At 43.4% G+C, this 27409-nt stretch overlaps 1 protein-coding gene across 1 annotated transcript in view; it reads left to right on the top strand.

Moving 5' to 3' along the window:
- The first annotated feature begins 207 nt into the window (after nt 1-207).
- Nucleotides 208-27409, top strand: part of RGSL1 (regulator of G protein signaling like 1) — a 38593-nt gene continuing 11391 nt past the window's right edge. The window contains exons 1-14 of the mRNA XM_066363877.1: nt 208-220; nt 2970-3052; nt 4794-4868; nt 6378-6507; nt 9176-9337; nt 9956-10926; nt 13617-13679; nt 14096-14318; nt 16532-16639; nt 19121-19229; nt 21744-21937; nt 23341-23458; nt 23885-23999; nt 26294-26423. Coding sequence (XP_066219974.1) covers nt 208-220; nt 2970-3052; nt 4794-4868; nt 6378-6507; nt 9176-9337; nt 9956-10926; nt 13617-13679; nt 14096-14318; nt 16532-16639; nt 19121-19229; nt 21744-21937; nt 23341-23458; nt 23885-23999; nt 26294-26423 — 2494 coding nt within the window. The remainder of the gene's footprint in view (nt 221-2969; nt 3053-4793; nt 4869-6377; nt 6508-9175; nt 9338-9955; nt 10927-13616; nt 13680-14095; nt 14319-16531; nt 16640-19120; nt 19230-21743; nt 21938-23340; nt 23459-23884; nt 24000-26293; nt 26424-27409) is intronic.

A 27409-nucleotide genomic window follows, 5' to 3' on the forward strand; every position in this document is an offset into this window, starting at 1 on the left:
GAACACGAAAGAGTATGGACTGAAGGCCTAAGTAGAGAAAGAATCTGACACCTTCAAGGGATCCTGGAGATCGGGTCACATAAAGACTAATAGAATCTGGAACCCCCTAGAAGAGGTGTCACTGTGCATTCTCAAAGAGCGGGGGTTCTGCTGACAGGCACTGATTCTGCCCCAAATCAATCACAGTGGCAAGAAGAGCATGACAACATGAACAATGCTGGTGAGTCTCTGAGAGGGAGGGCTCCGAGGCTGTGAGCCCCCAAATAAGGCAGATCACTCACCTTCCCAATCATCAGCAGATCTGAGCCATTCAGAGACACCACGTGTGGTTCATGCTCTTTGTTTTACTTCTCTCTTCTTTTCCCTATACCTTTGAGGATAGGACAGAACCCCATTTATAAGATAGCTAAGGCAGCTAACAGGGGAGGAAGTAAAATGTAGATCAGGTCATGATGTGTCCTACCTCCTATAGGTAGAAGGCTAGTATCAAGTTTGGGACTATCCAATGATTTCTTTTTTCCCCAGTTGGTATTATTATCGTGTGGAATGAGTGTTGAAAGCTTCTCAACTTAAGATGTTTGAAGGCAGACTAGGCGAGAGTGGAAAAATAGAAATGGAGAAATCATAGGATGAGGAAGGGGGGGATGTGGAGAGCCTTGTTCCTACACCCCATTGAGACTGTCTTGTTAATGGCAAGCCCTGTCATAGTCCAGTCGCCTGTTGCCAGCAGTGTGTATAGTTATGGAACACAATCAATTGGGAAATTTCTGCCAAAGCCCACTTTTCCTGTACTCAGATGTCCGAATAATCTTATTAAACAAATCCATGCATAGTTTTGTGAGTGACAAACAAACAGACAAAAGTCCTAAAGATGGAAGATCTGTTGAAAGAACAATTCATTCATCATTTATAGAACTTAGACATCATGCAAATATTTTTTAGTGCCTTGGGGAAGAAAGATGAAAAGGAAAGGTCCCTACTCTCAGAGTTCAGTCTAGTGAGGGAGACAGCTTCATCAACGGATGAAAACAATGACTTGTTCATTGTAATGATGGGGAAATGTACAGGAAAAGGCAGGGGGTGGTGATCAATTTCACCATTGTAGTAGATTCTACCAGGCTTGGCTCACCATGAAGAGAGAGACAGAGGGAAAGAGTGAGGGAGAGAGAGACAGAGAGAGGTACAGAGAGAGAGAGAGAGAGAGAGAGAGAGAGAGAGAGAGGATCAGAGTGCAAGAGAGGAATCAAAGATGATTTTCAGGTTTCTGGTTTAGATAATTAGATGAGTTGAGGTTCCAGTAACTGAGATTGGGAATACAGGAAAAGAAGAAGGTTGGAAAGATAAAAGGATCAAATCAGCTTTGAAACCATTGAAAAGGTGTCATTGGGTGTCCATGTCAAGATGCCCCATAGGTCACTGGGCATTTAGAACTAGAGCCAAGAAAAGACGTCTGGACCGAAAACAGATTTTTGAATCATTCATATGGCACAGAATAAATAACTCAGGGAATGTTAATAAAAATGAGAGCACAGGACTGAGGAGGGAGACAGAAACCATGTATAAAAATTTGCAACATTAAGGGACAGAAATAAACAATAAAGATCTGTGGAACAGAGAGCAAGAATCGACATACTCCATTACAGTAGTGTTTGATTGTCTGGGTTTCTATTTGTGTTTTTATTAGATGAAGACAAAAATCAGTGTCATCAGGAAAAGTTATGGAAGAATTGTTTATTTTCTTATACAGGGTGGGGCAGAAGTAGGTTTACAGGTGGGAGCACACAAAACACAGAGTTTATTCTTGTATTATTATTTATTATGGTATTATTTTCCATACAGACAACTATAAACCTAGTGTTTGCATTATCATAACTACATTCTAGTGATGGTGAGTGTTTACTCTTTACAGCAGATGTCTGCCTAGACTGAGGGATAGGACTAATGTATAGTAGTTAGGTTGCTCATTTTATTGGTCCTTCATTATAAACTTTGTGTGTATGATGGGGAAATGCAGGGCCATTGATAGAACAGTTAGCTTATTATTCAGTAGTTGAGCATTATGCTCCAAGAGCGCACACAGTGAACTAATGTTAACTTATAGGCGTCACCTACTCCCCCTGTGGTCTCCATGCTTAACTTCACGACAGCCAACATTTATCTGCTCGGATGAACTTGGGCATCTCAATGATCAAGCCTGAGGAGGATAAAAAATACTTTGCATAACCAGAACAGTTTTTAGAAGAGCTCTTGTTGGGTTTTAATGTGGGGCCGACACAAACAAGTTGTAATCGGACTGGAATAAATGTAGATTCCTGCCCTTGGTTTCTGAAAAATGACTAAATAAATGATGGTGGAGTTAAAAAATGAGAGAGTACCCAGAGCTAACCCCACTTCTGGCCACACTGACAGAATGTACACTATGGGCGATGGTTGCCTGTGCTCTTCCCTGGGAGGTATGCAGAGGACTTGCGTCGTGGGGGACCCTCCAGCCAACCAATAAGGAACCAGATGGCAAAGAGGCCATGCATGAAATGGTTAAAGAATTGCTTACTGACTAGCCAGAGAGGAGAGAGGAGAGCAGAAGGTTGTGGAAGCTTCATAAATTTGGGAGATGGTCCCACTTAGGAGGACGTGGATGAATCATGTGAAACTTCAGAGCTCACAACTTCTATACGTGAAAAGAAGGTAAAAGAAGACAGTTCATAGTAGGAAAAATCTGCCTAACCACTTTTCCTCTTCATGAGTAGAACTGCCCTATTAGGCAGTGAGCCCTGCATAGCTAGGGGTGTTCAAACAAGTCCCGGTGATGGGGAGAAACTGAATTTGAGTTAGATGACTCTAAAGGCCATGGTCATGCTGAGATTCGGCCATGAACAATTCAATTGCTTTGTTTTCTCATCCTGAGTTCAATCCTGGTTGATGAGGGTGTTTTTCTGTTTGTTTGTTTTTGTTTTTTTCTCCCCATATAGAGATCATCGGTTCTACAAATCTTCTAATTCTGCTGGAGGATGAAATCTTTGCCGATTTTTTCAACACATTTCTTTCTCTCCCGGTAAGTTTTCTCACACACACTTAAAGCCACGTGTTTTATCAACAGACAAGCAGTGAATCGCACTGAGCCAGGTGCCTCTAAAAAAACAACTTACCAAATCAAAATGATTTCAATCTGAGCAAAATAAAATGCTAGTCAGGATTTCCTCTAAAATCTGCAGGAGCTTTCCATTATCGATATAATCAAATTCCAAACCCCCAGCCTCCTTGATTGCCTTTGCCTGCGCATCCACCACACCCTCTGCTGGTACCCAGTGCTCTGCCCTCAGGGGCACACCTGGCATGCTCCTTCCTCTGCACTGTTTGCTCCTTGCCTGTGCTCTTAGTTTCCATAGTTCCACCTAGCAAAGTCTTTTTTATTTTTGTATTTTTCTGAAGTGAGAAGCTGAGAGACAGACAGACAGACTCCTGCATGTACCCGACCGGGATCCACCTGGCATGCCCACCAGGGGGTGATGATCTGCCCATCTTGAGCATTGCTCTGTTGCAACTGGAGCTATTCTAATGCCTGAGGCAAAGACCATGGAGCCATCCTCAGCGTCCGGGTCAACAGACATAGGAGCCTTGGCTGTGGGAGGAAAAAAGAGAGAGATAGAGAGAAAGGAGAAAGGGAAGGGTGGAGAAGCAGATGGACACTTCTCCTGTGTGCCCTGGCCAGGAATCCAACCCGGAACTTCCACATGCCAGGCTGATGCTCTACCACTGAGCCAACTGGCCAGGATCACTACCTAGTAAAGTCTTAACCATTTTTCAAATCTCTGCTTAACTCCTGTTCTCCTTAAGAAACTCCCAGGTCCTTCCAGTGGGACTTTTTTCCCTGCCTCTGTGTCCCTTAACACTTTGCAGCTCTCTTGTGTTTTTCCGCATGCGTTTCCCCCATTGGATGGAGAGACTGTGAGTCCCTGCAGGACAAAGACTGTGGGTCATTCATTGTGCTCTCCTCCTCTCACCAGATGTTTAGCACACAGAAATTATTGAATTGTTCATGGGAACCAAACCTATATATTTTTCTCAATCTATGCAACTAAAACAAATGTCAAACATCAAAATACTCAACCCAAACCCAGTCAAATCCTGCATCTCTTTTGGTTTTCATCTTTGGATACATCTCAACACTGGTGCCTTAGAAATCATGGCTTAGCTCAGTGCGCCCTTTCTCATGGAATGCCACCTGTTAAAAGGTGCGAGGACACTTGGAGACATTTTTAGTGCCTCTGGTGAGACTGCTAAGCTTAGCACAGAAGCCCTTTTCCATCTGTCTCAGAGTTGGTTACCTGGGTCATAGTCACTGCTCCATGACAAAAAAGAACAGTAGCCTAGAATTATCTATCAATTTTTACCCTCTTAAACTAATTGGTATTCTCCTAATCTTCACATTCGTGGTCCTCTCTACTTTCTCCAGCTCAAGAGTTTAGGCAAATCCAAAGCTATTTCTCTTTGTAAAAGTGTTTTAGACTTTGCTTTAGCCAATGAATACAAACTACAACAAACCTTTTAACCTCATGGGCTTTGGCCTTTGCAGACAGGCAAGATAACTCCCAGATTGGGTCAGGGTGGAGCCAAACAAAAATCTTGTAATTTAGCCTACTTTGGATGTTTTTGTGAAGGCAAGTTGATTCAGTAGAACACATTTAAGAATTAATGTCTCCTGGAATAGGAAAGCAATGGAACCCCTCTTCCGCTGCGGCTGCAGGTAGACCAGAGCTCTACTCCGCTGGCTCTTTCCTACCTTCCCTTTGCAGGTCTTTGGTCAGACACCGTTTTACACAGTTGAAAATGCGCAGTGGAGCTTGTGGCCAGAAATACCACATGACTTGGTGAGTAGAGGGTCTTTCTTCAATGGCAGAGGGCTTGGGGTGGGGGAACAGGGAGCTCAGTTGGAAGGGTGATTGAGAGAAGGAGAGGGAGAAATTAGAAAGCAGATGAGTAGAACAATTAGTATCAAGCCAGGTAAACATTTCTCTTTTTTGAATTCTTACCATTTGGGCAAGAGATGTTGTTGAGTTCTTTCCATTATATTGTTTTTATTACTATTATTGATTGATTTTAGAGAGACAGAGAGAGGAAGGGGAATGGAGGGTAAGAGAGAGAGAGAGAAGGAGAGAGAGAGAGAGAGAAACAGTGAGAGAGAGAGGGAAGCATTTATTTGTTGTTCCACTTAATTATGCATTCACTGGTTGTTTCCATGTCCAGACCAGGGATCGAACCAGCAATCTTGTTGTTTCAGGATGACACTCTAACCAACTGAGCTGAGGCCAAGGCCTCTTTCCTTTAAATTCTAATCCATGGTTAGCAAATGGGATTCACCTATCATGCTCACTGCCAACTGTTAGGTAGTAGATACTTGAAGCACTGTGTTGAGAAAAACTCTGAGGCCACACCTAAGCCAGAAGGAGAGTCTGGGATTGATTGGCAATGCCTGCCAAGGGTGTGGGATAGGAAGTCACTGCCCATGGGCCACATAGTAATTATTTCCATTAAAGGTGTAGCTCAAGGTAAGATACCATTCTGCAATTCCTTACAACTGCTTGACCACTCTCCAGAGATTGTCTCCCTCTTTATATCTTTCGTCTTGTCCTTGTCCGTTGTCTTTCTCTTTTCCTTCTCCCCTTTCCTGTTATCCTTTTCCACTGTTTTGACATTTTACTTACCAATGGCTTCCACATGCTTTCCCAGCAGCAAGTGGGTTCAGGAAGATCACGCTAAGCCCTGCTGACAACAGCGTTTTATTTTTCTCTGGGGTCTGGAGAGCTAAGAGAGAGCCTCCACTCTGGTTCTTACAGTTGCTGTTCCTAGAACTCTGAAACAAAGAATTATGGTTTTTTGCTCCCTTCTCTGGTGACTCGATCTCTCAGGGATCCATCCTGTACTGTAATGAGGTTATGCGTGAGTCTTTATGTGTTTTTGAACCTGTTCTGCAATTGGTATGGGCTGGGAACCTGCAGAAACCTGCAAAGAATTACAAGCATGCTTCCAAAGAAGTGAGTCAAATAGAGTTATAACTCGACACCACAGACCAAAGTCTCTTTTGCTTCTTTTCTATCAGGCAAGACTTACGTCTTTTATTAAAAGAACTTCACCCAGATATAAGGAAGATTTTTTAACAAAAGACCAACCCCTTTCTTTCCTACCAACACATTCACTCTTTTGGAAGCCTCAGCCCAAGTCTCCAGTCCCCTGAGGTTCTATTTTTAATCAACATGCCTCTCATCTGGGCCAGATACAGCAAGTGGGAGAGGGGGGTATTTGTTGCCCCTTGCTAAGCTGCATTTCTTAGCAGTTCTGTTCCAGTTCTCTTTTCTGTTCCCATTGTGTTTGGCCTCTAGGTTCCAAAGTACAAAGGATTATTGACCTGGCTGGGAAAATACCGGCTGCCTTTCTTCTGTAAAACCAACTTGTGTTTCCATTACATTCTCTGTCAAGAGCTCATCAGTTTCATTAATTCCCCAGAAGGAGGTAAGCTTGGTGTGAGTGTGGGGAAATCGGGGAAGCCAAGCTGCAGAGTGGTCCTGTTAGTTCTACAGTAAGGTACAACTGATAGTCGCCTCTGTGACCTCAGACGTGCAGGTGGCTCAGCCTGCATTGTGGTAGTCGGTAAGATCTTAGGCTGGAAGATTGGTACCTACATCAATAGCAGGATTCAGTAGCAGGCTGGGCTGTTCGTCTCCCTGCATCCATAAGAGAGAGAGTTAATGGTGGCCACAGAATATGACAAAATTGCCTACATATACCCAGAATCAAACATATCTCACCACCTCCATGGCCACCACTTGGTCTAAGCTGCTGTGATTTCTCACCTGGCTGTGGAAATCATCTTAGACTCCCTGGTTCTGCTCTTGTTCTGCTGCTTACAACAGCCAGTGAGCCTTTAAACACTTAATTCAGACTATGTCACTCCTTTGCTGCCTGTCCCCACCCCCCACACTAGTGGCTTCTTTCTCCATGTGAAAGCCAAGGCCCCTACAATGGCCTTCAAGGTCCCAAAGACCTGGCTTCATTTCCTTTCTGACCTCATCTCCTCCTACTCCCTTCCTTGCTTGCTCCATTTCCACCACATTGGGCCTCCTTGCAGTTCCTCAAACATAATGGACATATTCCCATTTCAAGTCTTTGCATTGGCTGTTCACTCTGCCTGGAATGCTCTTCCTCCATAGCTACATTGGCTCTCTCTCTCACCTTCTCAAATCTCTGTAAGGTCTCACCTACTCCATGAAGACCATAATACCCGCTTATCCACCCCCTGCCTTAACACTCCCAGCCCTGTTTACTCTCCTCTACTTTTTCATTTTTTCCTGTAGTGCTTATAACCTTCAACCTTTCTAGGTAATGTACTTATTATGCTGACTATTTATTGTCTGTCTGACTCATTTACTAAATATAAGCTCCTTGAGGGCAGGGATTTTTGTTCTGTTTGCTGATGTATCCCAAACAATAGAATGGTAGAATGGTTCTTGGCACTTAGTAGACATGTAATAGTTATTTGTTGAAAGAATGAATAAATAAAATCTCCATCTAGGATTGAATTGGTAACTTGACTCTCAGCTCAACTAACCAAAGGAAACTCCCACCTAGGGAAGGTTGAGATTCAGGAGATCCCATTGAGTAAAATGTTCTAATAAATCACCACTATACTATATCTCTCCAGCAATATGTGGATTGGGAGAGTTGGATTGGGAATCATTGCCCCACAGAGATCCTAGAAGACAAGGGGCCTTGGTTGGAGTATGTTTCTGATTTTGGATTGTATGCGTGCTTATGGGTCTCTCACATGTCACTTGACATGTCACTAGAGGGTATGGGGCCTAGTTTAATATCCCCACATAATCAGGAGTCAACTCATCTAACTGGCCACCATTTCTCCTCACTCATACTGAGTGAACAGGGCCTGATGGTGTGCAAGGCTGAGAGAGGGCCAGGGCAGAGCTCCCTCTCTCTCTCTCACCCCGGACTTTTCCTGGCAGCCACGATGATGAGATGGGAAAAGGCAGACCAGTGGCTACTTCAGAAATGCATTGGCGGGGTCAGAGGGATGTGGCGCTTCTGCACCTACCTCAAGGGCAGTGCAGGTGGGTTCTCCTCGTTCTTCCTGGGGCCTTTGCAAATGCTAATAGCTTCCAGGATGCCCCAGAGCACTTATTGACAGTTGTGTCTGTCTTTGGTGAATATAAAACATGATTTATAATGCAGTTTGGGTAAAGTCTTTTAAAACTGGGATCCATAGTGTAGGTTAGGGCAAACACAATCAGGGTCCCTTTCACTCATTCACTTGTTTGTTCATTTACTCATTCATTCATTCATTCATTTACTCATTCATTCATTCATTCATTCAGCAATGGTTATTGAGCACCACCATATGGCAGCCATTGTGCTGGTAGGTGGGGATACAAAAGTAAATAAAAGTTATAAGTCCCCACTTCATAAAGCTGCTATGACAATGGGAGGACAGACAAGGGACAAGTGAATAAATAATCCCTATAGCAGAAAGGTTGGGATGCACTGCTTTCTGCTCTTTTGGGTCCGGTGGTGACTATCAGGAGGCCAACAGCCTGCACTAGTTGACACTCCAGTTCAGTAACATTGTTTCATCTAGGGACAAGCCCTAGTGTAAGGGTAAAACCCTCGATCTCCACGGAATAGGGATGGAAGCACTAGAGAGGCTATCATTCAGTTTGTCACAAGAACTTCAGCCCTGGCAAAGTTGTGAAACAGGGAATACAGTCTTTGGCCACTATTGGCCCCCGTGTCCTTCTGCTGACTACTCTGGGTCCATCATCTGGGATCTTTATTTTCTGGACCAAACTCAAATGTCTCATAATTCATCCTCAGAGTCTTACAGTTTTGCCTCAAGTGTCAATTTTTCTAACAATAAAAAATGTATTAAAGATCTCTATCAAAAAAAAAAAAAAAGATCTCTATCCATTAAGTCCCTTCCACCCATGACTCCCATCTGCCTCCCCTATTAGGACATTTTTGGAGATGGTGCCTTAACCCAAAGGAGTGGCTAGTGGTGGTGTTGGGGGCAGTAGGCAGGCTGGTGGTGGGGGGTATCAGCTGCTATAACAAGACACAACCACTGAAGGGGCAAGATTGGGTGCAGCCCTGTGCCTGCCCTGTCTTTCTGTAGGTGAAGAGCTGGTGGATTTCTGGATCCTTGCCGAGAGGATCCTGAGCATAGATGAGATGGACTTGGAACAGAGAGACCACTACCTATCGCTCCTCCTCATGCTGAAGGCCAGCTATCTTCAGGAGGGCTCACGGGTAGTGACTCTCTGCAACATGAACCTCAGTAAGAACTAGAAAGTGTACCTGAAGTGAAATCTCCGGGAGATGTAACCAAAAAAATCAATCTGATGTCTGATAGCCCTCAGTCTCTAGCTTTGCAGACTGCCACCCTTAGCATCTTCTGCGTATCAGGGATTCCAGAGGGAAACCCAACCCTTAACAGGGGAGGGATGAGAAAGACCAGTCGTCCTTAGGCTGGTACAGGCCTCTTCCTGAGATATTACTTGTCAGTGATGGTTGGTTGGAGGAAGTGAAGAGGAATTGGAACAAGGTAATTGAACATCTCCCCCACCTTCTGAGCCTGCAGGGCCTGTATGTATGTATGTATGTATGTATGTATGTATCTATCTATCTATCTATCTATCTATCTATCTATCTATCTATCCGTCTATTTTAGTTGGGATTCTAGAACAGACTATAGCCCACAGGCTAAATGAAGTACATGTGGTCCGTGAGCTAAGAATGTTTTTGTATTTTTAAAGAAGACAAGTGTGCAACAGAGATTGTAGGTGGCCCATAAAGTCTAAACTATTCACTACACAAAACCATTCAGAAAAAGGGGAAAAACAACCTCACCACTGTCACATCATTTTCATTCTTCATCGCTCTGTCTTCTTCCCAGAGTCCATCCTGAACCTCTCTACCTGGCATCTCAACCAGTCAACCACCAGAAAGGATATCTTGAACCACATGAAGAAAGTGGCCCTCTTCAAACTCCAGAGCTATTGGCTTCCCAAATTTTACACCCATGCCAAGACCATCCTAGCTAAGGAGGAGTCATGTCAGGGTCTGATGCAAGAATATGATACTCGCCTGTGCAGTGTCTGCTGTACCCACCTAGGAGGGTTCCCTCTGAACATGAGCATCAGGAAATCCCACCACCCTCAGCGACGGTACTCGAGCAGGAAGACCAAGCTCAAGATGTGGCAGTCGTTAGATCATGTCTCTTGGTCTTCAGAATTGGATATCAAGCCAGACACCAACACTTTACCCTCCCAGGAGGTCGGTCCTCAGGAGAAGGTGGTTACACAAAAGCCTTCCCTGAAAAAGGCCTCTCCAAGGGAGAGAATAGCCAGTTCCCTGAAAAAGGATATTCTCTGTGCCAGGAGGAAGTCTAACATGAAGAAGAAAGCCAAGAGCCACCTCCACATGGAGGGAGTCTTTGAGACAGAGTTCTCTTCCCACCTGAGGACTGCCACCCCCATCACCAGTCACTCTATCCAGAAGACAATCAAGAAGGCCGCCAAGCAGAGATTGTGCTTAGGGTACACCCACTGGGCCTTCTGTGCCGATGTCTGTGCAGGGAGCCCCTTCCGGGACCACCTGAAGAAGCTGAATTTGAAAGTAGAGGTCCAGCTCCTAGACCTCTGGCAGGATCTGTACCACTTTCTTGGCATCTTGATGAATAACAGGCAGACCGGGAATGCCATCTTCTGGAAAATGCTGGGCAACCGAATCTGTGAGCTCTATCTGAATGAGCAGATTGGTCCGTGCCTACCACTCAAACCCCAAACCATTGAAGGCCTGAAGGAGCTGCTGCCTACTGGGGATATGAACCCCTGGATACCCAGAGCCCAGAGTGAGATTTGCCAGGTGGGTCACACCTTACAGAAATGGGTTAGTATCTGGAGGACTAGGTCAAGATTGACCTAAAATCCTATCTGGTCATCTATGCTAAGTTAATGATATAATTATTCATATAACCCTTCATTATTGAAGAGTTGGTTAATCTTTTAGGATAAAACTGTACAAATTCCCAAGAACCAGCCAAAAAGCAAAGTAAAATGGAGGTAGGGGAGTGGTCAAGAGCTACTTTTTATTCCTTCTTTAATTCCCCCTTATGTGGAGTCGCCCAAAACCATGAACCTCATTGTGTTCCATTGATGGAAATTTCAAAATCTCTGTTCTAAACATTATGTATTGAAATGCAGTCTTTCCTAGATTAGCCATCAAAGAAATCGAGAAGAGTTTATTCCTATCCCAAAACAGTAGATAAAAGCGTGAAAGCATCCTGAAAACTCACAGGAAGTAAAGCCCATTGCCTGACTATTGTGTCGTCAAGATCTTGGCAGAAAACAAATGGCAGAGTCAAGTTGGGAAAGAGATGAATGTGCAATAAAAGGGACTAGTTACAAAGGAGTGGGCACAAGGGTAGGGACACCACAGAGGATAGTGCAACACCCCAGGGCCAGTATGGGCGGGTCACCTTTATCACTTCTAGGCCTGAAGAGTTGAGAAGAGGGGAGTTACCAGAACCACAAGAGAAAGAGCTATATGGAATGGAACTCTTGGCAGAAGCTTTAATTGTCAGGAGAGGTATGTAGCCACAGTCCATAGCGAACTGGCTGGGCGTGAACAGGGGGAATAGAAACCCCAAGCTCACTCTATTCCTGCTTTCCCATCTCCTGTCAGGACTCCTGACTGGATAAACCCAACCAGAGGTCATGGAGCCTGTTGATGTGGGCCACACAGGGTAATTCCCCAAGGCACAAGCCAAGTGAAGAAGGGCAGAGAGTAAATCTGGAGGGAAAAGTGGGTATAAATAGCAAATTATTTAGTGCATTATCATCTATTTACTCTATAAAGCACATTACCTCCTTGAGGCTTCCTAGCAGCTCCAAGAGGCAGACAAGGGTCATATTGTTGTCACTTGTACAATAAGGAAAATGAGACTCAGAGAGGGTAAATGAATTAACCCCAAGCACAGAGCAGAATAGTGGAGGAACCAGGGCCAAAACCAGCAGTTCTTGGCTCAAAGTCCAGCACAACTTCCGGTCCACCATAATTAGCCAGAGTTGCACATCCGGAAGTGTAGGACCGGATCAGTCCCATGCCTCCACAGCCCAAGCTCTCCTGCGCACAGCATTTCAGCACTGGAGGTCTGGAGGCCCCGCCCCTTGTGGAATAAGTGTCTCCTCCTCTCTGCTCCCAGACAGCTTTGTTCACACCTCTGTGGTGGCATGTGTCACACTGCCACTCATCATGCGAGCACAGCAATTTTCCACTTGTTTATCTCATGGCACACGTAAACTAATTACTAAAATTCTGCAATACACCAACATAATACATATATTTTTTGCCAATTGAACAAAAAAATTAAGTATAATTTTGATTCATTCATACTGGATGGCTATTATTGTGTTGGCTGTTATCATTTTTTCATTTGACAACCTAAGGGAAAAGAAAGTGCCCCAACTACATAGTCAGGTATTGTGTGTTCTAACCATTCTTGGGGCACGCTGGTGGAAAATCACTGTGCTCTCAGGTGAGCTCCTGGTGAACCAGGCTTGTAGCATCCCCATCGTTATGTTCCCAGCAGTGCACACAGGGCCTGGCACGGGGGAGGCACTCCGAAAGGATATGTCAAATACATAAAAGAGTGAGCATGAGACTACAGAGAAACCTAGCTAAGCACTAACTCATAGGTTTCTGTCATTGTTACTATTGTGTTGTTTATTTATTTTAATGGAATGAACTATTCTTCAAAAGTGGGAAAGGTCTTCAAGAGGGAGATATTAAGAGGAGACCTACCAAATGAAGATGGTTGGTGTTCAGCACTATTTTGAGAATCAAATAGGATAGTACTTTGGAAAGGAACAAAGATGTATGAGATGCCAAATAATTGTCCTTCAGTAAACTATTTATTGTATCTTGCTCTCTTTTTTTATTTTTATTTTTTGTATGTGAGAGAGAGAGAGAGACAGACTGACAGGAAGGGAGAGAGATGACAAGCATCAACTTATAGTGGCAGCACCTTAGTTGTTCATTGATTGCTTTCTCATATGAGCCAGGGGGCTCCAGCTGAGCCAGTGACCCGTTACTCAAACCAGCAAGCTTTGGGCTTAAGCCAGAGACCATGGGATCATGTCTATGATCTCACGCTCAAGCCAGCAACCCTGTGTTCAAGCTGGTGAGTCCACACTCAAGCTGAATGAGCCCACTCTCAAGCTGGTGACCTCGCGGTTTCAAACTTGGGTCCTCAGCATCCCAGACCAACACTCTATCCACTGCATTGCCACCTGGTCTATTTACTATATCTCTTAAATAAATATCTGTTACTATCCTCTAAGATTTAGAGAGTTCATGTGAGCAGCCATATTTAGAAAGGCAAGAAATGTCCCTTGGTTGACCATGGCTAACGTTTGCTGTTCCATTATATCTCCAAATTAGAGATCCAGAATCTTCCACCTGCTCTCCTCCCATGTAAACACTAATGGGCAGGAGGGCGAGATGCAGCAAGCGTAGGACCACCTCCTAATGCCTATGCCGCGTTTGAATTTCAGATGCTCGCCCCCTGGTATGATGAGTTCCTGGATGAAGAGGACTACTGGTTTCTCACTTTTGCAGTAGGAGGGGCTCTGAATTGGGGAGGAACCATGAGGTTGAGGGAAGAAAAGAGAATAACTGCTCTTTTAGAAACCTTATTTGTTACAGTAAATGAAATTCTGATCTTTTTCCCCAGAGGCAACTGGGGGGTTGACATGATTCTTGATGTTCTAAACATAAACCTCTCAGAGGAAAAAGATTCAAGTGCATGAACTGACTTTGAAAAAGTCACATTCATATACAGTTTCTCCCTTATAGAAAATGGGTTTGATTAGAAGAGGGAGGGGGTAGTGTGGCAAGGAGCAATGGTTCTGAATACATAGAAAGCCAGCGGCCTAAGTCTGTGTGACAAGGACAAACAGGATGGCTGGGCTGTTACAAACATCTAGCTCCTGTAGCAAATGTTATCTGTCCCCTCCCCTCCCCCTTCTCTTAGACTCAGACCAAGTACATCAGCACCAGGTGGCAGGGGGGAGACTCTATGAGCAAAGAAGAGAATTTGCTTTTTTATAAGAGGTTCCAAGAATCCCTGGATTTAAGCCAGGGTTTGGCTAACATGGAGGAAATGGAGTCTATGCAGTGGCAAAAAATAGCTACTGAGGACCTGAGACAAGGCGGGTCTATCCAGGTGGAAGTGAAGTCTCCAATGTTTCTGGAAGGTAAGGACAGTCACCATCATTTTTGACCCTTACGTATATACAACCGGGGAATATTAACATTTAACATTTAGGGAATATTTACTGTGGGTCAGTAGTACTGTGCAATGCAGAGGTCTGCTCTTCAAAATAACCTGAGCTAAGTCCTGAGTACCTGAGGTACAGAGAGGGTAAGTGACCCTCCCAGGGTCACACAGTAGGTGGCAGAGACAGGATCTAAACCCAGACTCACTGACAGCAGAGGCCCCTACTGGCTGTGAGGGGGACAGGAGCACTGGAGGGTGGCCAGACTCATACCCACCACAGCAATGCCACAGCTCAACTGCACATCTGTCTCATCTCGTGCATCTGATCAGCTCATTCTACGCCGCTGCTCCTCCCCCAGAATCCAGTCCAAAGCATTTCTGTGACTATATTTTTAACAGCAACTCTTCTTCCCAAACATAGGACCCCAGCCCACCCCGGTGGTGGGGAAGCATGGTAACGAACCCAGGCTCTGCTGTCCGGCAGGCCTTGGGTCACTTCTGAGCTCTACTAGTGACTGTAAACTTGGTCACTGTATTTAACCTCTCTTTAAGCCCCTGTTTTCTCATCTGAAATCTGGGAATAATAATAGGCTTCTTGTGAAGATGACCTGAGATCATCTATGAAAGCTCTTAGCATATAAATGTGCTAATGAATGTTAGCCATTATTATTCAAATTGAACAAGTTGCTTTGTCTGCATTGAGGCAGTCAAAGTAATGTGCTACTTCTGCAACTTTGAGCCACAATAAATACATTTAACTTCAGGAGATGTATACCTGTATGTGTATGTGTGTGCACGTGCACACGTTTAGGAAGAAAAATATTTTCTCAAACCAATTATGTACTCTGATAGTCTATATTCTATTCTATTTCATTTTACAAATGCTGGCAATGATCCAGTTTACTTTTTGACATACTATTGAGGCGTCACCTACACTTTGAAAAACACAGAGACAGTTGGAGTAGGCAAAGGCTTTGAAAATTCAGTTCCACCCCTCATGCTCTGAGCCTAAGCAAGTTACCTCATCTCTCTGAGCCTCGTTTCATCATCTATAGCAGGGGGATAATGGCCCCTACCTTGCAGGGCTGTTGAGAGGGTTGGAGGTAATGCATTTACACAGCAAACAGGAGCTCAATAAGTAGTAGTTGTTAGATTACACTGAAGGATGGAAGGCTCAACCGTAGAAATCTTTGTATGGCACAGTTCATACCATACGCGAAGCAAGATGTGTTAGACTCTTGCACCTCGGAGCCGTGCTCGAGCACAAGTTAGTGAAATCTATTGCGAACAGGCCCTCTGTTCTACCTCAGGGTCTTACCTTCTCTCTAAATCCCAAACATTCCAGAACATCTCTCAGAAATCAAGAGAGAAGTAGAAGAAAGGGTAGCTGGGAAACCTCACCACACCTACACAGGGTGACAGGCATTTCTGTAGTGGCCACGGGGTGTCAAGGGTGTCAGGAAGAGTGGGAACCACCTTCCATGGAGACACCCCTCCTCCCCCAGCACATGTGATTGCTTCATCCACCACTGCTTTTGGGGGGGGGGGGTCACACAATCTGACCTAACGAGGGCGTCCTGTGTATTGCCCATGTCGGGGCTCAGACTGCCAGGTAGGCTGATGCCTCCACCCATCAGGCTGTCCCAGAAGCTCACAGAGCACCGGAACTAGGAGAGTCTCAGCTTCCACATGGGAAAAATTAGTCCTAGAGAGATGCAGTGGTTGCCCAAGGTTGCTCAGCAAGGGAGGACTAGAAACGTGGACCCACTGCAGAGATAATCTGCCTCTCTTACAACTTACAGCCAGGTACCCCTGGCTGAGAGATGGTGATGACAATGGAAATTGACAGATAGGCAACTGACATTGGTGAGTCCACAGCCTAGGGTTTTGTCTGGACTCCTCCAGTGTAACTCAGAAAGCACCAGACTGCCTTGGAAGGTTCCAGGACAACTGTCTGTGACTAGGCAGAAAAGCTTCATGGGCCAGGTGTCTCCAAGAAAGGCAGAATTCTCCCACCCTGGAGGGCAGGAGAGGCTGGATTTCCTGGCTTGTAATTTGGCCTAGAGAACTTGTATTTCTTTGTATAAGCAAGCATTCCATTAAAAGACTATTTGTCATACCTGCAACAAAGGTATTTGATTCATTGAACTCAGACTGGTCAACTAGACTCTCCCCTCTTTTTCTCTATAGACATAGAGAAAATGTCCTTTGAGGAACTCTGCTATAAATATCCAAAGCTGGCCATAGAGAAGATCAGCAATGACTACAAAATATATTGTGCAAAAGCACCTAAGACAGGTAAGTGTTTAAACTTACAGATAGATTTGAAGACAGCCAGATAAAAAAGAATCTCCCAACTCACAGGGCCATAAGTCAAAAGAGGAACTATGCTTTGTCTGAAAAGAAGAATGGTCAGACCTTGCCTTGTTTTTTTCTCCTCCTACAATGCCATAGAAGGGCATCGTGAAATGAGATGCACTTATAAATGAAGATGAGTATGAAAATTGTTCATTCCTACCTTCTTGCCTCATTATTACTCTGGGGTTTTCAATAATGCAGATTTGTCTTCTGCGAGATTCCCTGGAGTCAGAGATTTGTGGAAGGAGATTTGTTGGGTGTATTCTTAGGAATTACACAGGGATTGAGGAGAGCAGGACTGGGCGGAGGCAGATGCTGAACTGCAGGGCAGTTACAACAGACCACGGCAGAGGGAAGCTTGAAAGCCAGAGAAAGCCCTTCAGATTTGTCCTTCATTGAGCCAAGGGGCTTTTGTAACAATACATCTACACTGACTCACATGGGACGTGGCTGCCCCAAGGGAGGTCATCACCTTGGCTCAGGCAGGGCCCTTTGGTGGAGGCAACTCCCAGAATGAGTACCAGCACTTCTTGCATTTCTGACTCCATGTCCTTTGTCAGTTTCAGGAAATTTTCAGTTATGATCTCTTCAAATACCTGTCTTGCTTCATTCTAATTTCCTTCTTCCTTCTGATAATCTTACTACACTTATTTTCGACATTTCATCCATACGCCTATGTCTTGTATGCTTTATTCTGTATTCTCCATATTTTTTCTCTATATGTTTCAGTCTGGATATTTTCTTTTAAATTTTTTAAAATTTCTTTATTGATTTTAGAGAGAAAGGGGGAGAGAGAGAGAGAGAGAGACATCAATTTGTTTTTCCATTTATTTATACATTCATTGATTGATTCTGTGTGTGTGTGTGTGTGTGTGTGTGTGTGTGTGTGTGTGTGTGTGTAAGAAACAGAGAGAGAGAGACAGAGAGAGGGACAGAAAAGGACAGACAGACAGGAAAGAAGAGAGATGAGAAGCATCAATTTTTTGTTGTAGTACCTTAATTGTTCATTGACTGCTTTCTCATATGTGCCTTGACTGAGGAGCTACAGCAGAGTGAGTAACCCCTTGCTCAAGCCAGCTTCCTTGGGCTTTAAGCCAGTGACCTTTGGGCTCAAGCCAGCAACCCTGCGTTCAAGCTGGTGAGCCTGCACTCAAGCTGACAACCTCAGGCTTTCAAACCTGAGTCCCCTGTGTCCCAGTCCATTGCTTTATCCATTGCGCCACTGCCTGGTCAGGCTGTATTAATTTCTTATAAGGTTACATATGTGTTTAAAAGTGTGTTATTTTTAATCCAGCATTTCTAGGGTTCTTTTTATTGGGAGGTTTCATAGGTTTCTTTTCCTTCCTCCCTCCCTCCCTCCCTCCTTCCCTCCCTCCCTCCCTCCCTCCCTCCCTTCCTTCCTTCCTTTTTTCCTTTCTTTTTCTTTTTTTTGATGTCCGGTGTTCCATAGTCTGGATTTTCTTTTTCACCTATTCAATTATACATTAGGTCCAGTATATATTTCTATTGTTTTCCATCCTTTTGTATGCTGTCACTGTAAGAATTACCAAATGATACAAAAGTTTCCTGTTGGGATGAGGTACATTCTATTTAATAAGTAGTTTAAAGGATTGAGTATAACCAGGCCATGTTCTAATTTCTGGAGGAGTGAGATGAGTAGTATACCATCCCTGCCCTTGAGAAAGTCTTTGTTTTCTCCTACAATATTAACAACCTCAAAGGTCTCTTCACATACTTAAAGTCTGGGAGTCTATCATTCTTCAGTAGTTATGTTCTAACATATATTTGAAATAGTTTGTAAATAGCAACAGGGAACCAGACACCCACTCTGAATTGTGGATGGTGGGACAGAATACCCCTTGAAGGCGTGCTGCAGAAGCTGTGCCCTCAGGAAAGGGAACAGTGTCTGATAAAGCCCCAAGGGGAGGGAGCTCTTAACAAACAGGTCAAACAAGAATCTGGGAGGGTTTTCCAATTACAAAGCAGGAGTTCCAGAGGGCAAGTGGAAGGGTTCAGGATGGGATAGCAGAGTGGTCCGGGAAGACTGTCATGGTGACTGTGGTCCAGTAAAAATGGTTGATTGGGGGAAGGAAGCCATTTGGTGTTGATGATAAGGAGAAGTATAATGGACGAGGTCTCAGCAGTCTTCTGAGGAAGGTGGGTTCCAGGCCGAATAGCCAACAGACTTAAATAACAGTCTGGGCTGATATTAGTGCCAGGGGTTAAAATCATCCCTAAGTTTCTTATGCACTAATGGCCTGTGCATCCCTAGCACTGATGGCCTGAGATGGCAGCAACTGGGGGACTGGTTTTTCCAGGCACAGTCAGTGTCTGGTAAATGTCACTACTGTTTCGTCCCTTCTTCTTCTCTGCAGTGTTCTTTATAACATGGTGTTGCCCAACTTTGTGATTTTTAACTAGATTCTCCAGTGGAAATTTTCAGAGAACCAAGGACACGCTCATTCTCCCAAAAGAAATTGTCCTTCTCTAAAAAGATATCTTTTGTCAGGAAGCCTTCGCTAAAACCCAGGTAAGACATAGGTCCTGAGATTCAGCATGGACTTCATCTTCTGTGTGTTAGTTTCCAGATCCTTTTCCACACGTCACACCTGCATGCACAGGCATACTTAGCATTGTAAATCTTTTTTTTTATTTTCAAAACCTGGCACCATGCAAAATATATTATACAATGACTTTTTCAACATAACCTATCATAGACACTCTTTCCTGACAGTATGTCAAGGTCTACCTCCTCCCATAGTATGGCTATAGCATGATTGTATTTATGCATTTTTCATTAACATTCATACTGTCTTTAATTTTTCATTGCTCTCAGTGGTACCATAAAAAAAATCTTTGTATATGCATCCTTGCATACTTGTGTTTTCTGGATTGTGTACTACGGTAGTAGTCTCCCAACTGGTTCCTTACTTCCTGTCTCTCCCCCGTATGATCAATCCTAGAGTCAGCCCCTGTCAAGGTTCCACCCCTAGGCAAATACTCAATGGCCTTTTCTTTCAGGAGTGCCCACTCACCTGTTCCACTTTTCTTGGTCCAAATGCCACCTCTACCTAAGAAGTTCTCCAAATGCATAACTCCCTTCCTTTCTGAAACACTAAATCCCTAACATACAACCCCAAGCACTTACCACGTATTATTTTATACTGCTTTTTATCTTTTAGATATGTTTTCTACCTTCTTGACTATAATTTTCTTGTAAGCCACGCCATTCATTCATTCATTCATTCACTTATTCATTTTTTAAAATTCAGTAACTCTCTATTAATGACTAGCTATCTGGAAAGTTCTCTTACAGAGGCAAGGGATATATTAACACGTACAAATTTGGTAGTCAAAGTCACTGACAGAATATTTACATAGAGAATGTTCCCAAAAGTATGTTTTCTATTACTGTTAACATTCATAGGGAGTGATAAGTCCTCCGTCTCTTTTAACTACTCTAGAGAGATCTTCTTCCCTTTCAAGAAACTGAAATTAATCCCTGAGGTTCATTCAATTTTTTATTTCTTTTGGTATTCCAATTTGTACTATTTACCACTTTTTCACTATGTCTGTAGAAAGACCTATTTTCCAATTTAGTTAAATATTAATATCACAGAAGTCTTTTCTAAATCATTTATGTACAAGATCATTAAACTCTAAAGGGAATTTGCATGGTTATATAGTTCAGTTTTATATATGTTCAGTTAAAACACAGCAGAATGGCCCAGGTATACCACAGTTGCAGCTCTCTTAAACCTTGTCCCTAGCCCAAATTCAAAGTAATAAACAGTTACTGAGCACATGCTGTGTCCCAGACACTCTGTAGATGCTCATGGTACCCCCCAAAAGGACATCATCTTTGCCCTTACTCAAATATATAACTAAATAAACTACAATACTGACATTAAAATGTAATGATAAAAGATTGACTGATTACTAAGAGAGTATAATGGAAGGAGGAAATTTTGAGTAGCACTAGGAAAAGTTAGAGTGTCAAAAGAGGCCCTGACCTGCGTGTAGGAATTCAATTGCAAAGAAATGGGAGAATTGTGTGGGTAGGTCCAAACCTTCCAAGCTGAATAAAGGACACAAAGAGATACACTCAGAACTATGAAAGTGGTACTTGGAGACTTGGAACTAGTCCAGTGGGGTTCAAGCACAGGATGCCTGGGGAGAAGGGACATGAAACCTATAATTAGAAAGTTAGATTGAGACTAAAACAACTGAAAGAAGGTCTTGAGTGACTCATGAAGGAATATATATTGTTCCAATAGCAAGAAGGATTCATGGGGTTGGTTAGAACAGGAATAGCAAAAATACCTATTATATGGACTTTTAAAATATTGCTCTGGGAGAAATAGCAATGATACACTGCTCACAAAAATTAGGGAATATTTTATTGCTTCATATTCATTTTGAGATATCCCCTAATTATGCTCACAAAAATTAGGGAATACTTTATAGCTTCATTTTTTTTTTAAATATCCCCTAAGATTTGTGAGCAGTATAGTATGAGGAGTCAGAGACTCAGACTGAAGGCAGAAATAATAGCTGAAAGGTTGTTGTAGTTGTTACTGTAAGTGACATTAAAGGCCTGAGGTTGACAGAGTAGATATATTATATAAGGGAAGATACAGATTTTTTTAAAAACACTGATGGTGTGGAATTAAGCATCTGGAATGGGGGAGTAAAACCCTCAAAAAGTGTCTCCCTATAAATACTATAGTAAAAGTGGACAAAACTGTCAAAAGATTTTAGAACTCTATAAATTGTATCATCCAAAATTTCAGTTAAACAGAAATGATGGTAACATAGGCCCCCTCCCCTTCCAGTGGGGTCGTCAAATGACAGGACCAGGCTTAGGATGGATACATAAAAATTTACCTCCAAGAAAACAGAATAACCAATTCATATACCCTGAGCTTCACATGTGGTTAAGGGCCCCGTTGCCTGGGAGAAGCCCTCCCGCATTCCCTAACTGGAGTGGAAGCCAGGGTCAGCACCTCAATCTCTCCACCAATGATGCTTTCTTCTTTTCCAGGAACCTGACAGAAATCCTCCTAAATGCACACCACTTGGAGTTCTTCATGGAGTTCCTCAAAGAACAAAAGGCCGAGGGCCCCTTGCAATTCCTGATAGCCGTACAGAAGGTCAGTGCTGAGATGAATGAAAAGATCCGAAAGTCTCTCATTGAAAATATAGTCAAGACTTTTTTCCATGGAAAAATCTCTCCAGGTATGCAGCCACTTCTCCTGATACTGTTTACTTCTCCCTTTAGTATCTTGGAAGAGTCTGGAAAAGAGGCTGTCTTAAATGAGTCCTCTTGAGAGAGCAGAACAGAGTGGCAGCCACATGGGGCAGTATTGAGACAAAAATTAAGAAGGACAGTGCAAGCAGAGACTAATAAATCTATATATAGTATATTACTAGTAAAGGAAGCCAAATGCAAGACACTGCAATTATCTGTACTATATGGGCTCTCGTTTAATTTTATTCAACCCTGATTTAATCCCTATACGACAGGGATAAATGTCCCTACTTGACTCGTGAGGAAAGGGAAACAGAGGAAATACAGTAACTAACTTATCTAGTTGGTGGGACCTGAATCCCAACTCAAGTTATCTGAGTAGAATGGTGTTATCTACAAAAGCGAGAGTGAGCTGTATGCAAAGTTGGAGTGTCCACCACTCATAGGTTATAAAGATGGTTGTGCCAGGAAGCAGCACTGTCTCCCTGAAAATCCTCATAAATACTGTCTTGTTTTCTTGCCTATGGTGGGACCCATGTAAATTCATTTAACTAGAAGCAGACGTTGCATTGTATTAACCCATACAAGTGTGTGTTGTATTAACCCGTAAGTCTGGAGGGAAACAAAAGGGGATGAGCTTGATCCCATCTTAGAGGTAAACAAATCTATAGCAAAGTAATGAAGATAAAGCCTCTTATTTTGACACAGATGAACATATGGGTGTGTGTGTGTGTGTGTGTGTGTGTGTGTGTGTGTGTGTGTGTGTGTGTTGCTTGTTGTAAACCAAGATGAGGTTATAGATTTTATAAAAATAGAAAGAGGTAGAATTGGTAAATATTTTAAGAAATATTTATTTGTGAAGTCTGGGGATATCAAGTCCTGTACATTGTTGTAAGTGAGCTGGAAGAGAAAGAAGAGTCAGCAGGTCCTGTCCCTGGTGAGTTTTCAAGTTGTTAATGAACGTCTTTGAACAAAAATTGTATTGCCCTTTCAGTGCTTGTTTGTAATCTTGGATTTCCCATCTGCCCCAGCAAATAACTTTAATCCTTTTTCTTCTGCTATCTTCCTAAACCAAAAACTTTAAACTAGCTGCAGAAATGAGTCTTTTTAGCATGGACTCCCCTTACCCACTAATGTGAGATTTGAGTGGAACTAACCAAGGATAAGGCAGTATTTGCTCTACAAACACACTTGCATGTAACATTCCAAAGATGTGTTTGAGAGTTTCAAACAAATTATGGAGAGGTCAGAGTCTAACCAGATTGAGAATAAGGGACTGTAAAAGTCTAAGATGAAAAAAATACCAGCTGCCTCAGAAGTGGTAGACATAGAGACGATGGCTCCTCTCACTCTCTCTCCTTCCTTCACCCCCCTTCTCTGTTGTTTTCAGAAGAAATGCTGCAGTGTGATGCCCCTATCATCAAAGAGATCTCTCAGATGCACCATGTCAGCATAGCTGCACTGTTAGAGCTCCAGAGCTTTGTCATGAAGTCTCTGGAGAAAAAGTGGTGAGTGTTGCCCAGTGAGCTTTTCCAGAGCGGCTGGTTGGCTCCTAAAGACCATGTGACTCAAGGAGTCTCATAATCCACTCACAGTTCATTGCCAGAACCTCTCTACCAAAGAAAAGCCAGACTTATCTTGAAGCCTCTTACCTACTTACCTACCTGCATGCATGAACACACACACACACACACACACACACACACACACACACACACACACACTTCTGCTCATTTGCCTGAACAAGGAACACTGTGGTATTGATGGGGAAGGACAAAGGATTGAAATGGGAAGAAGAGTATTTTTTGAGTATCTCAGCGTTCCCAGATTTCTACTTCAACCTCCTCCAAAAGCAGAGATAGCTTTGCGTTGACTGTTACTTTCAAAGTGCCCGGCGTTGGCCTTGTTTGACATCCTTGGCTTCCTCCTGGCAGGTTTGAAGATTACCAAGAGCTGTTCCCAGCTTCCCCTCAGGAAACACACACCAGAACACAGACAGTGCCCAGGAAGACCTCGAAGGGGACAACCACTCACCTCCACGGCTCCCAGGTCAGTGAGGAAGCCAGTGAAGGCAAGACACTAGGGATACGAAAACAACTGCCCAGACATTGCCAACCATACAAAAGAGTCTCACTGCTAGCTTATTCAGTCACCAAAAACAACTACCCTTTGGGGTAGGTTTTTAAAACCCCATTTACAAAGAAGGAATCTGAGTCTCAGAGAAATTGTTACAGTGGGAATTTGAGGCAGTCTTTCTCTTTACTGTCTTTGTGACAGGCAGAGAGACTCATGGAGATCAGAATGTCCGGTTGTTTTTTGGGGTTGGTTTTTATTTTGTTTTTTTTGACAGAGACAGAGAGAGAGTCAGAGAGAGGGACAGATATGGACAGACAGACAGGAAGGGAGAGAGATGAGAAGCATCAATTTTTCATTGCAGCTCCTTAGTTGTTCACTGATTGCTTTCTCATATGTGCCTTGACCACGGGGTTACAGCAGAGCAAGTGACCCTTTGCCCAAGCAAGCAACCTTGAGCTCAAGTTAGTGATCTTGGACTTCAAGCCAGCAACTTTTGGGCTCAAGCCAGCAACCATGGGGTCATGTCTATGATTCCACGCTCATGCCAGCAACCCCTCACTCAAGCTGGTGAGCCCGTGCTCAAGCAGATGAGCCCACACTCAAGCCAGCAACCTCAGGGTTTCAAACATGGGTCCTCTGCATCCCAGTCCGATGCTCTATCCACTGCACCACTGCCTGGTCAGGCTTTTTGTTTTGTTTTTTAATGGAAAGCTACTTTCAAAGACATGGATTGACCATGAACTCAACAGCGTTTGATAATCTTCTCTCTGCACCCAAGTTAAAGTTGCATGTCCAGTCACTATAGAATAATGGAACAATTTAGGCCTCCACTTACCCTGCTGAGCCCCTTGCTGGGGGAGGAAGGACAGGCTAGAATGCGTGTCCTGCAGACAAGCCCGTCTCAGAGAGAATGCAGGGGGCTGACAGCAGACCATGCCCACCTCTCCTTCCAAGCTCATCATTCATCCAACTCATTCTTTCTCCCACTGGAGGAGATCAAAAGGGAAGAAAGAGAAGAGAGGTGCATTATTCAGGAAAGTCTTCACATGTTTTGAGAGAAAAAAATACAACTAATCTTAAACAATCTCTGAAATAATCATTTCCTCAATGTATTATGGAGTTTTTCATATCAGAAAAAACTTGAGCCCCACTCTGACTCCAAAGATCATGCCCCAATATTTCTGATGATAACGCCTGTGCCCATTGACCCAGTTCTCCAGATGTGAAAATGGGCTTCCTCAGCCTTTTCTCTTTTTATTTCTTCCATATATGAACAAACTCTGTGTCAGTGTACCAGGAATGATCGTTTAATTCAGAGAGAAAGGGTTTAATTCAGAGAAAACCAGGGCACTTTGCTTTTGTTTCAGATCGTCGTGTTGCTGTTAGATAAGAAAAGATTTAAAAAAAAGTGAATATGTGTGTATGCCTACTTTGTGCCAAGCACTGTTTTAGGGCTTTCAGATATCATCACACCATGAAGGCTACAGTTTTTATCGTACGCATAGAGACATGGACATGCAGGTTAAGCACGTTGACCCAGGCTACACAGTTCGGGTAGAGCAAGGCTCCCAACTCCCAAGTTTTCAATCTGAAATCCAGTGATTTCTGTACTTACACCAGCTCTCTGAAGCCAAGCTGCTGTTGAGGTTCCTGTCTGTTGAATGAGACAAGTAAACTGGGTCAACAAGATGCCTTCTGGCTCTCGGTATAATTTCTCAAGGGGTTAATGAACTGGAGAGTGTTCACTCAGTATCTATGAAGAAACTTAAAAAATGAACTTGTGTGTGTGCACACGCATGTGGTGTGAGTGTGTGCATTTAATTATTTTTTTTAATGCTTAGAAATGATTTAACTTATTTTATTATTTCAACATTTCAAAATCTGCCCAAGCCCTTATTCCCTTCTTGTGAGTCACGCTTATCTCTGTCCTCTGTTTCTTCCTGTTTTTAGCACTCACACCTCTTCCAATCACGGCATCTCAAATCTTCACTGTTGAAAGACGGTATTAGAAAGAGCATTACCAATGGTCCCAGACACGCCTGGTTGAAGCCGGAATCTTCTATCCAGCAGCTGCTTAATCTGGGGAAGGTTATACAATTTCTCTGACCTGAGTTTCCTGTGCTTTGAATTGGAGCTTAAAATTATTCCTTTTAGAGGAGGTGTTGTGAGGATTGCATGTAACGAATGTCGAGTTCCAGCGTGTAGCTGGCTCTCAGCGAACAGCAGCTGTACTAATGACTGTGTCGTACCCCTCTCTCTTTCCCCAGAAGAGAGCCTGGCTGAAAATGGTCAGCTTTATCAGGAGCTTTTGCAAGTACCGCAGATTTATGTCTAATGTCAGTACGCAAAAGGAATTTGAAGATTATCTTCACAAGGAAATACACAATAACAAGGAAAGTAAGTCACGTCTCTGTTCACTCCCCTTGGCTGTTGAGACGTCAGCAACAGGGCTAGCCCAGATAAGAAGCTGCAGAGCTATGGCTCTGTGTCGTTCCTACCTGCCTTAGCCTGGGGTCCAGCAAGGAGCCCAGGTCCTGGGAGCAGAGCCAAGCCCAGGCCTGCATGGACAGGATCCGAGCCCAGCAGCTTCTGCTCAGGGAGCCAGAAAGGGTGGAGAATGACCAGTTTAAAGCAGTGTGAGATATCACATTTTACAAAACTATTTCCTTATGTTGTTTGTGTGTTTGCAGTAGAGACTTATTGAATTATTTCATCCATTCATTTATTCATTCATTCATTCAACACGCTCTCTGAGAATGTGGCAGGCACTTTGCAGTGTGCTGGGGGTACAGCAGTGAACGTGCAGCATAAAATCTGCCCCCAGGGCACCTCTAGTTTTGAAGGCAAGGCAAAAAATGAGAGCCATAGATAGATGTTGGAGCCAGATCTCCTGCGTTTGAATCTGGCACTTTATAACTGAAGGGCCTTGTGACAGTGACTTTATACCTCAAGCTTCTCATCTGTAGAATGGAAATAATTGTGCTTGTCTCATAGAGTCGTTGTGAAGATTAAGTGAGTCGATATACATATATAAAACATCTTAAAACTATTCCTGGTAATAGTAAGTTGTATAACAGGGTGAGCTAGTATTCTTGCTATTATTACATAATTGTGGTGAGTGATCCCAATAATAGTTACAGAGAGACCCTAATTAGTCAAGGGAGACAGTCAGGAAAGACTTCTCTCAGAAAATGACATGACATTGAATTTTCAGGCATGATCAAGTTAGGCAGGCAAAATAGGAAGGAATAATTTCTAGGTCTGCACAGAATCCTAAAATCGGGAAGAGGATGGTCCAGTTCAGGAAATTGGGGTTCACTGTTTCCTGTCTTCATTTTAGTTCTGCCCAGATTGAAGGCTTCAGGCTTCAGAGACACTTGCTC

This window comes from Saccopteryx leptura, chromosome 2 (assembly GCF_036850995.1).
Source record: "Saccopteryx leptura isolate mSacLep1 chromosome 2, mSacLep1_pri_phased_curated, whole genome shotgun sequence".
NCBI classification, from domain to species: domain Eukaryota; kingdom Metazoa; phylum Chordata; class Mammalia; order Chiroptera; family Emballonuridae; genus Saccopteryx; species Saccopteryx leptura.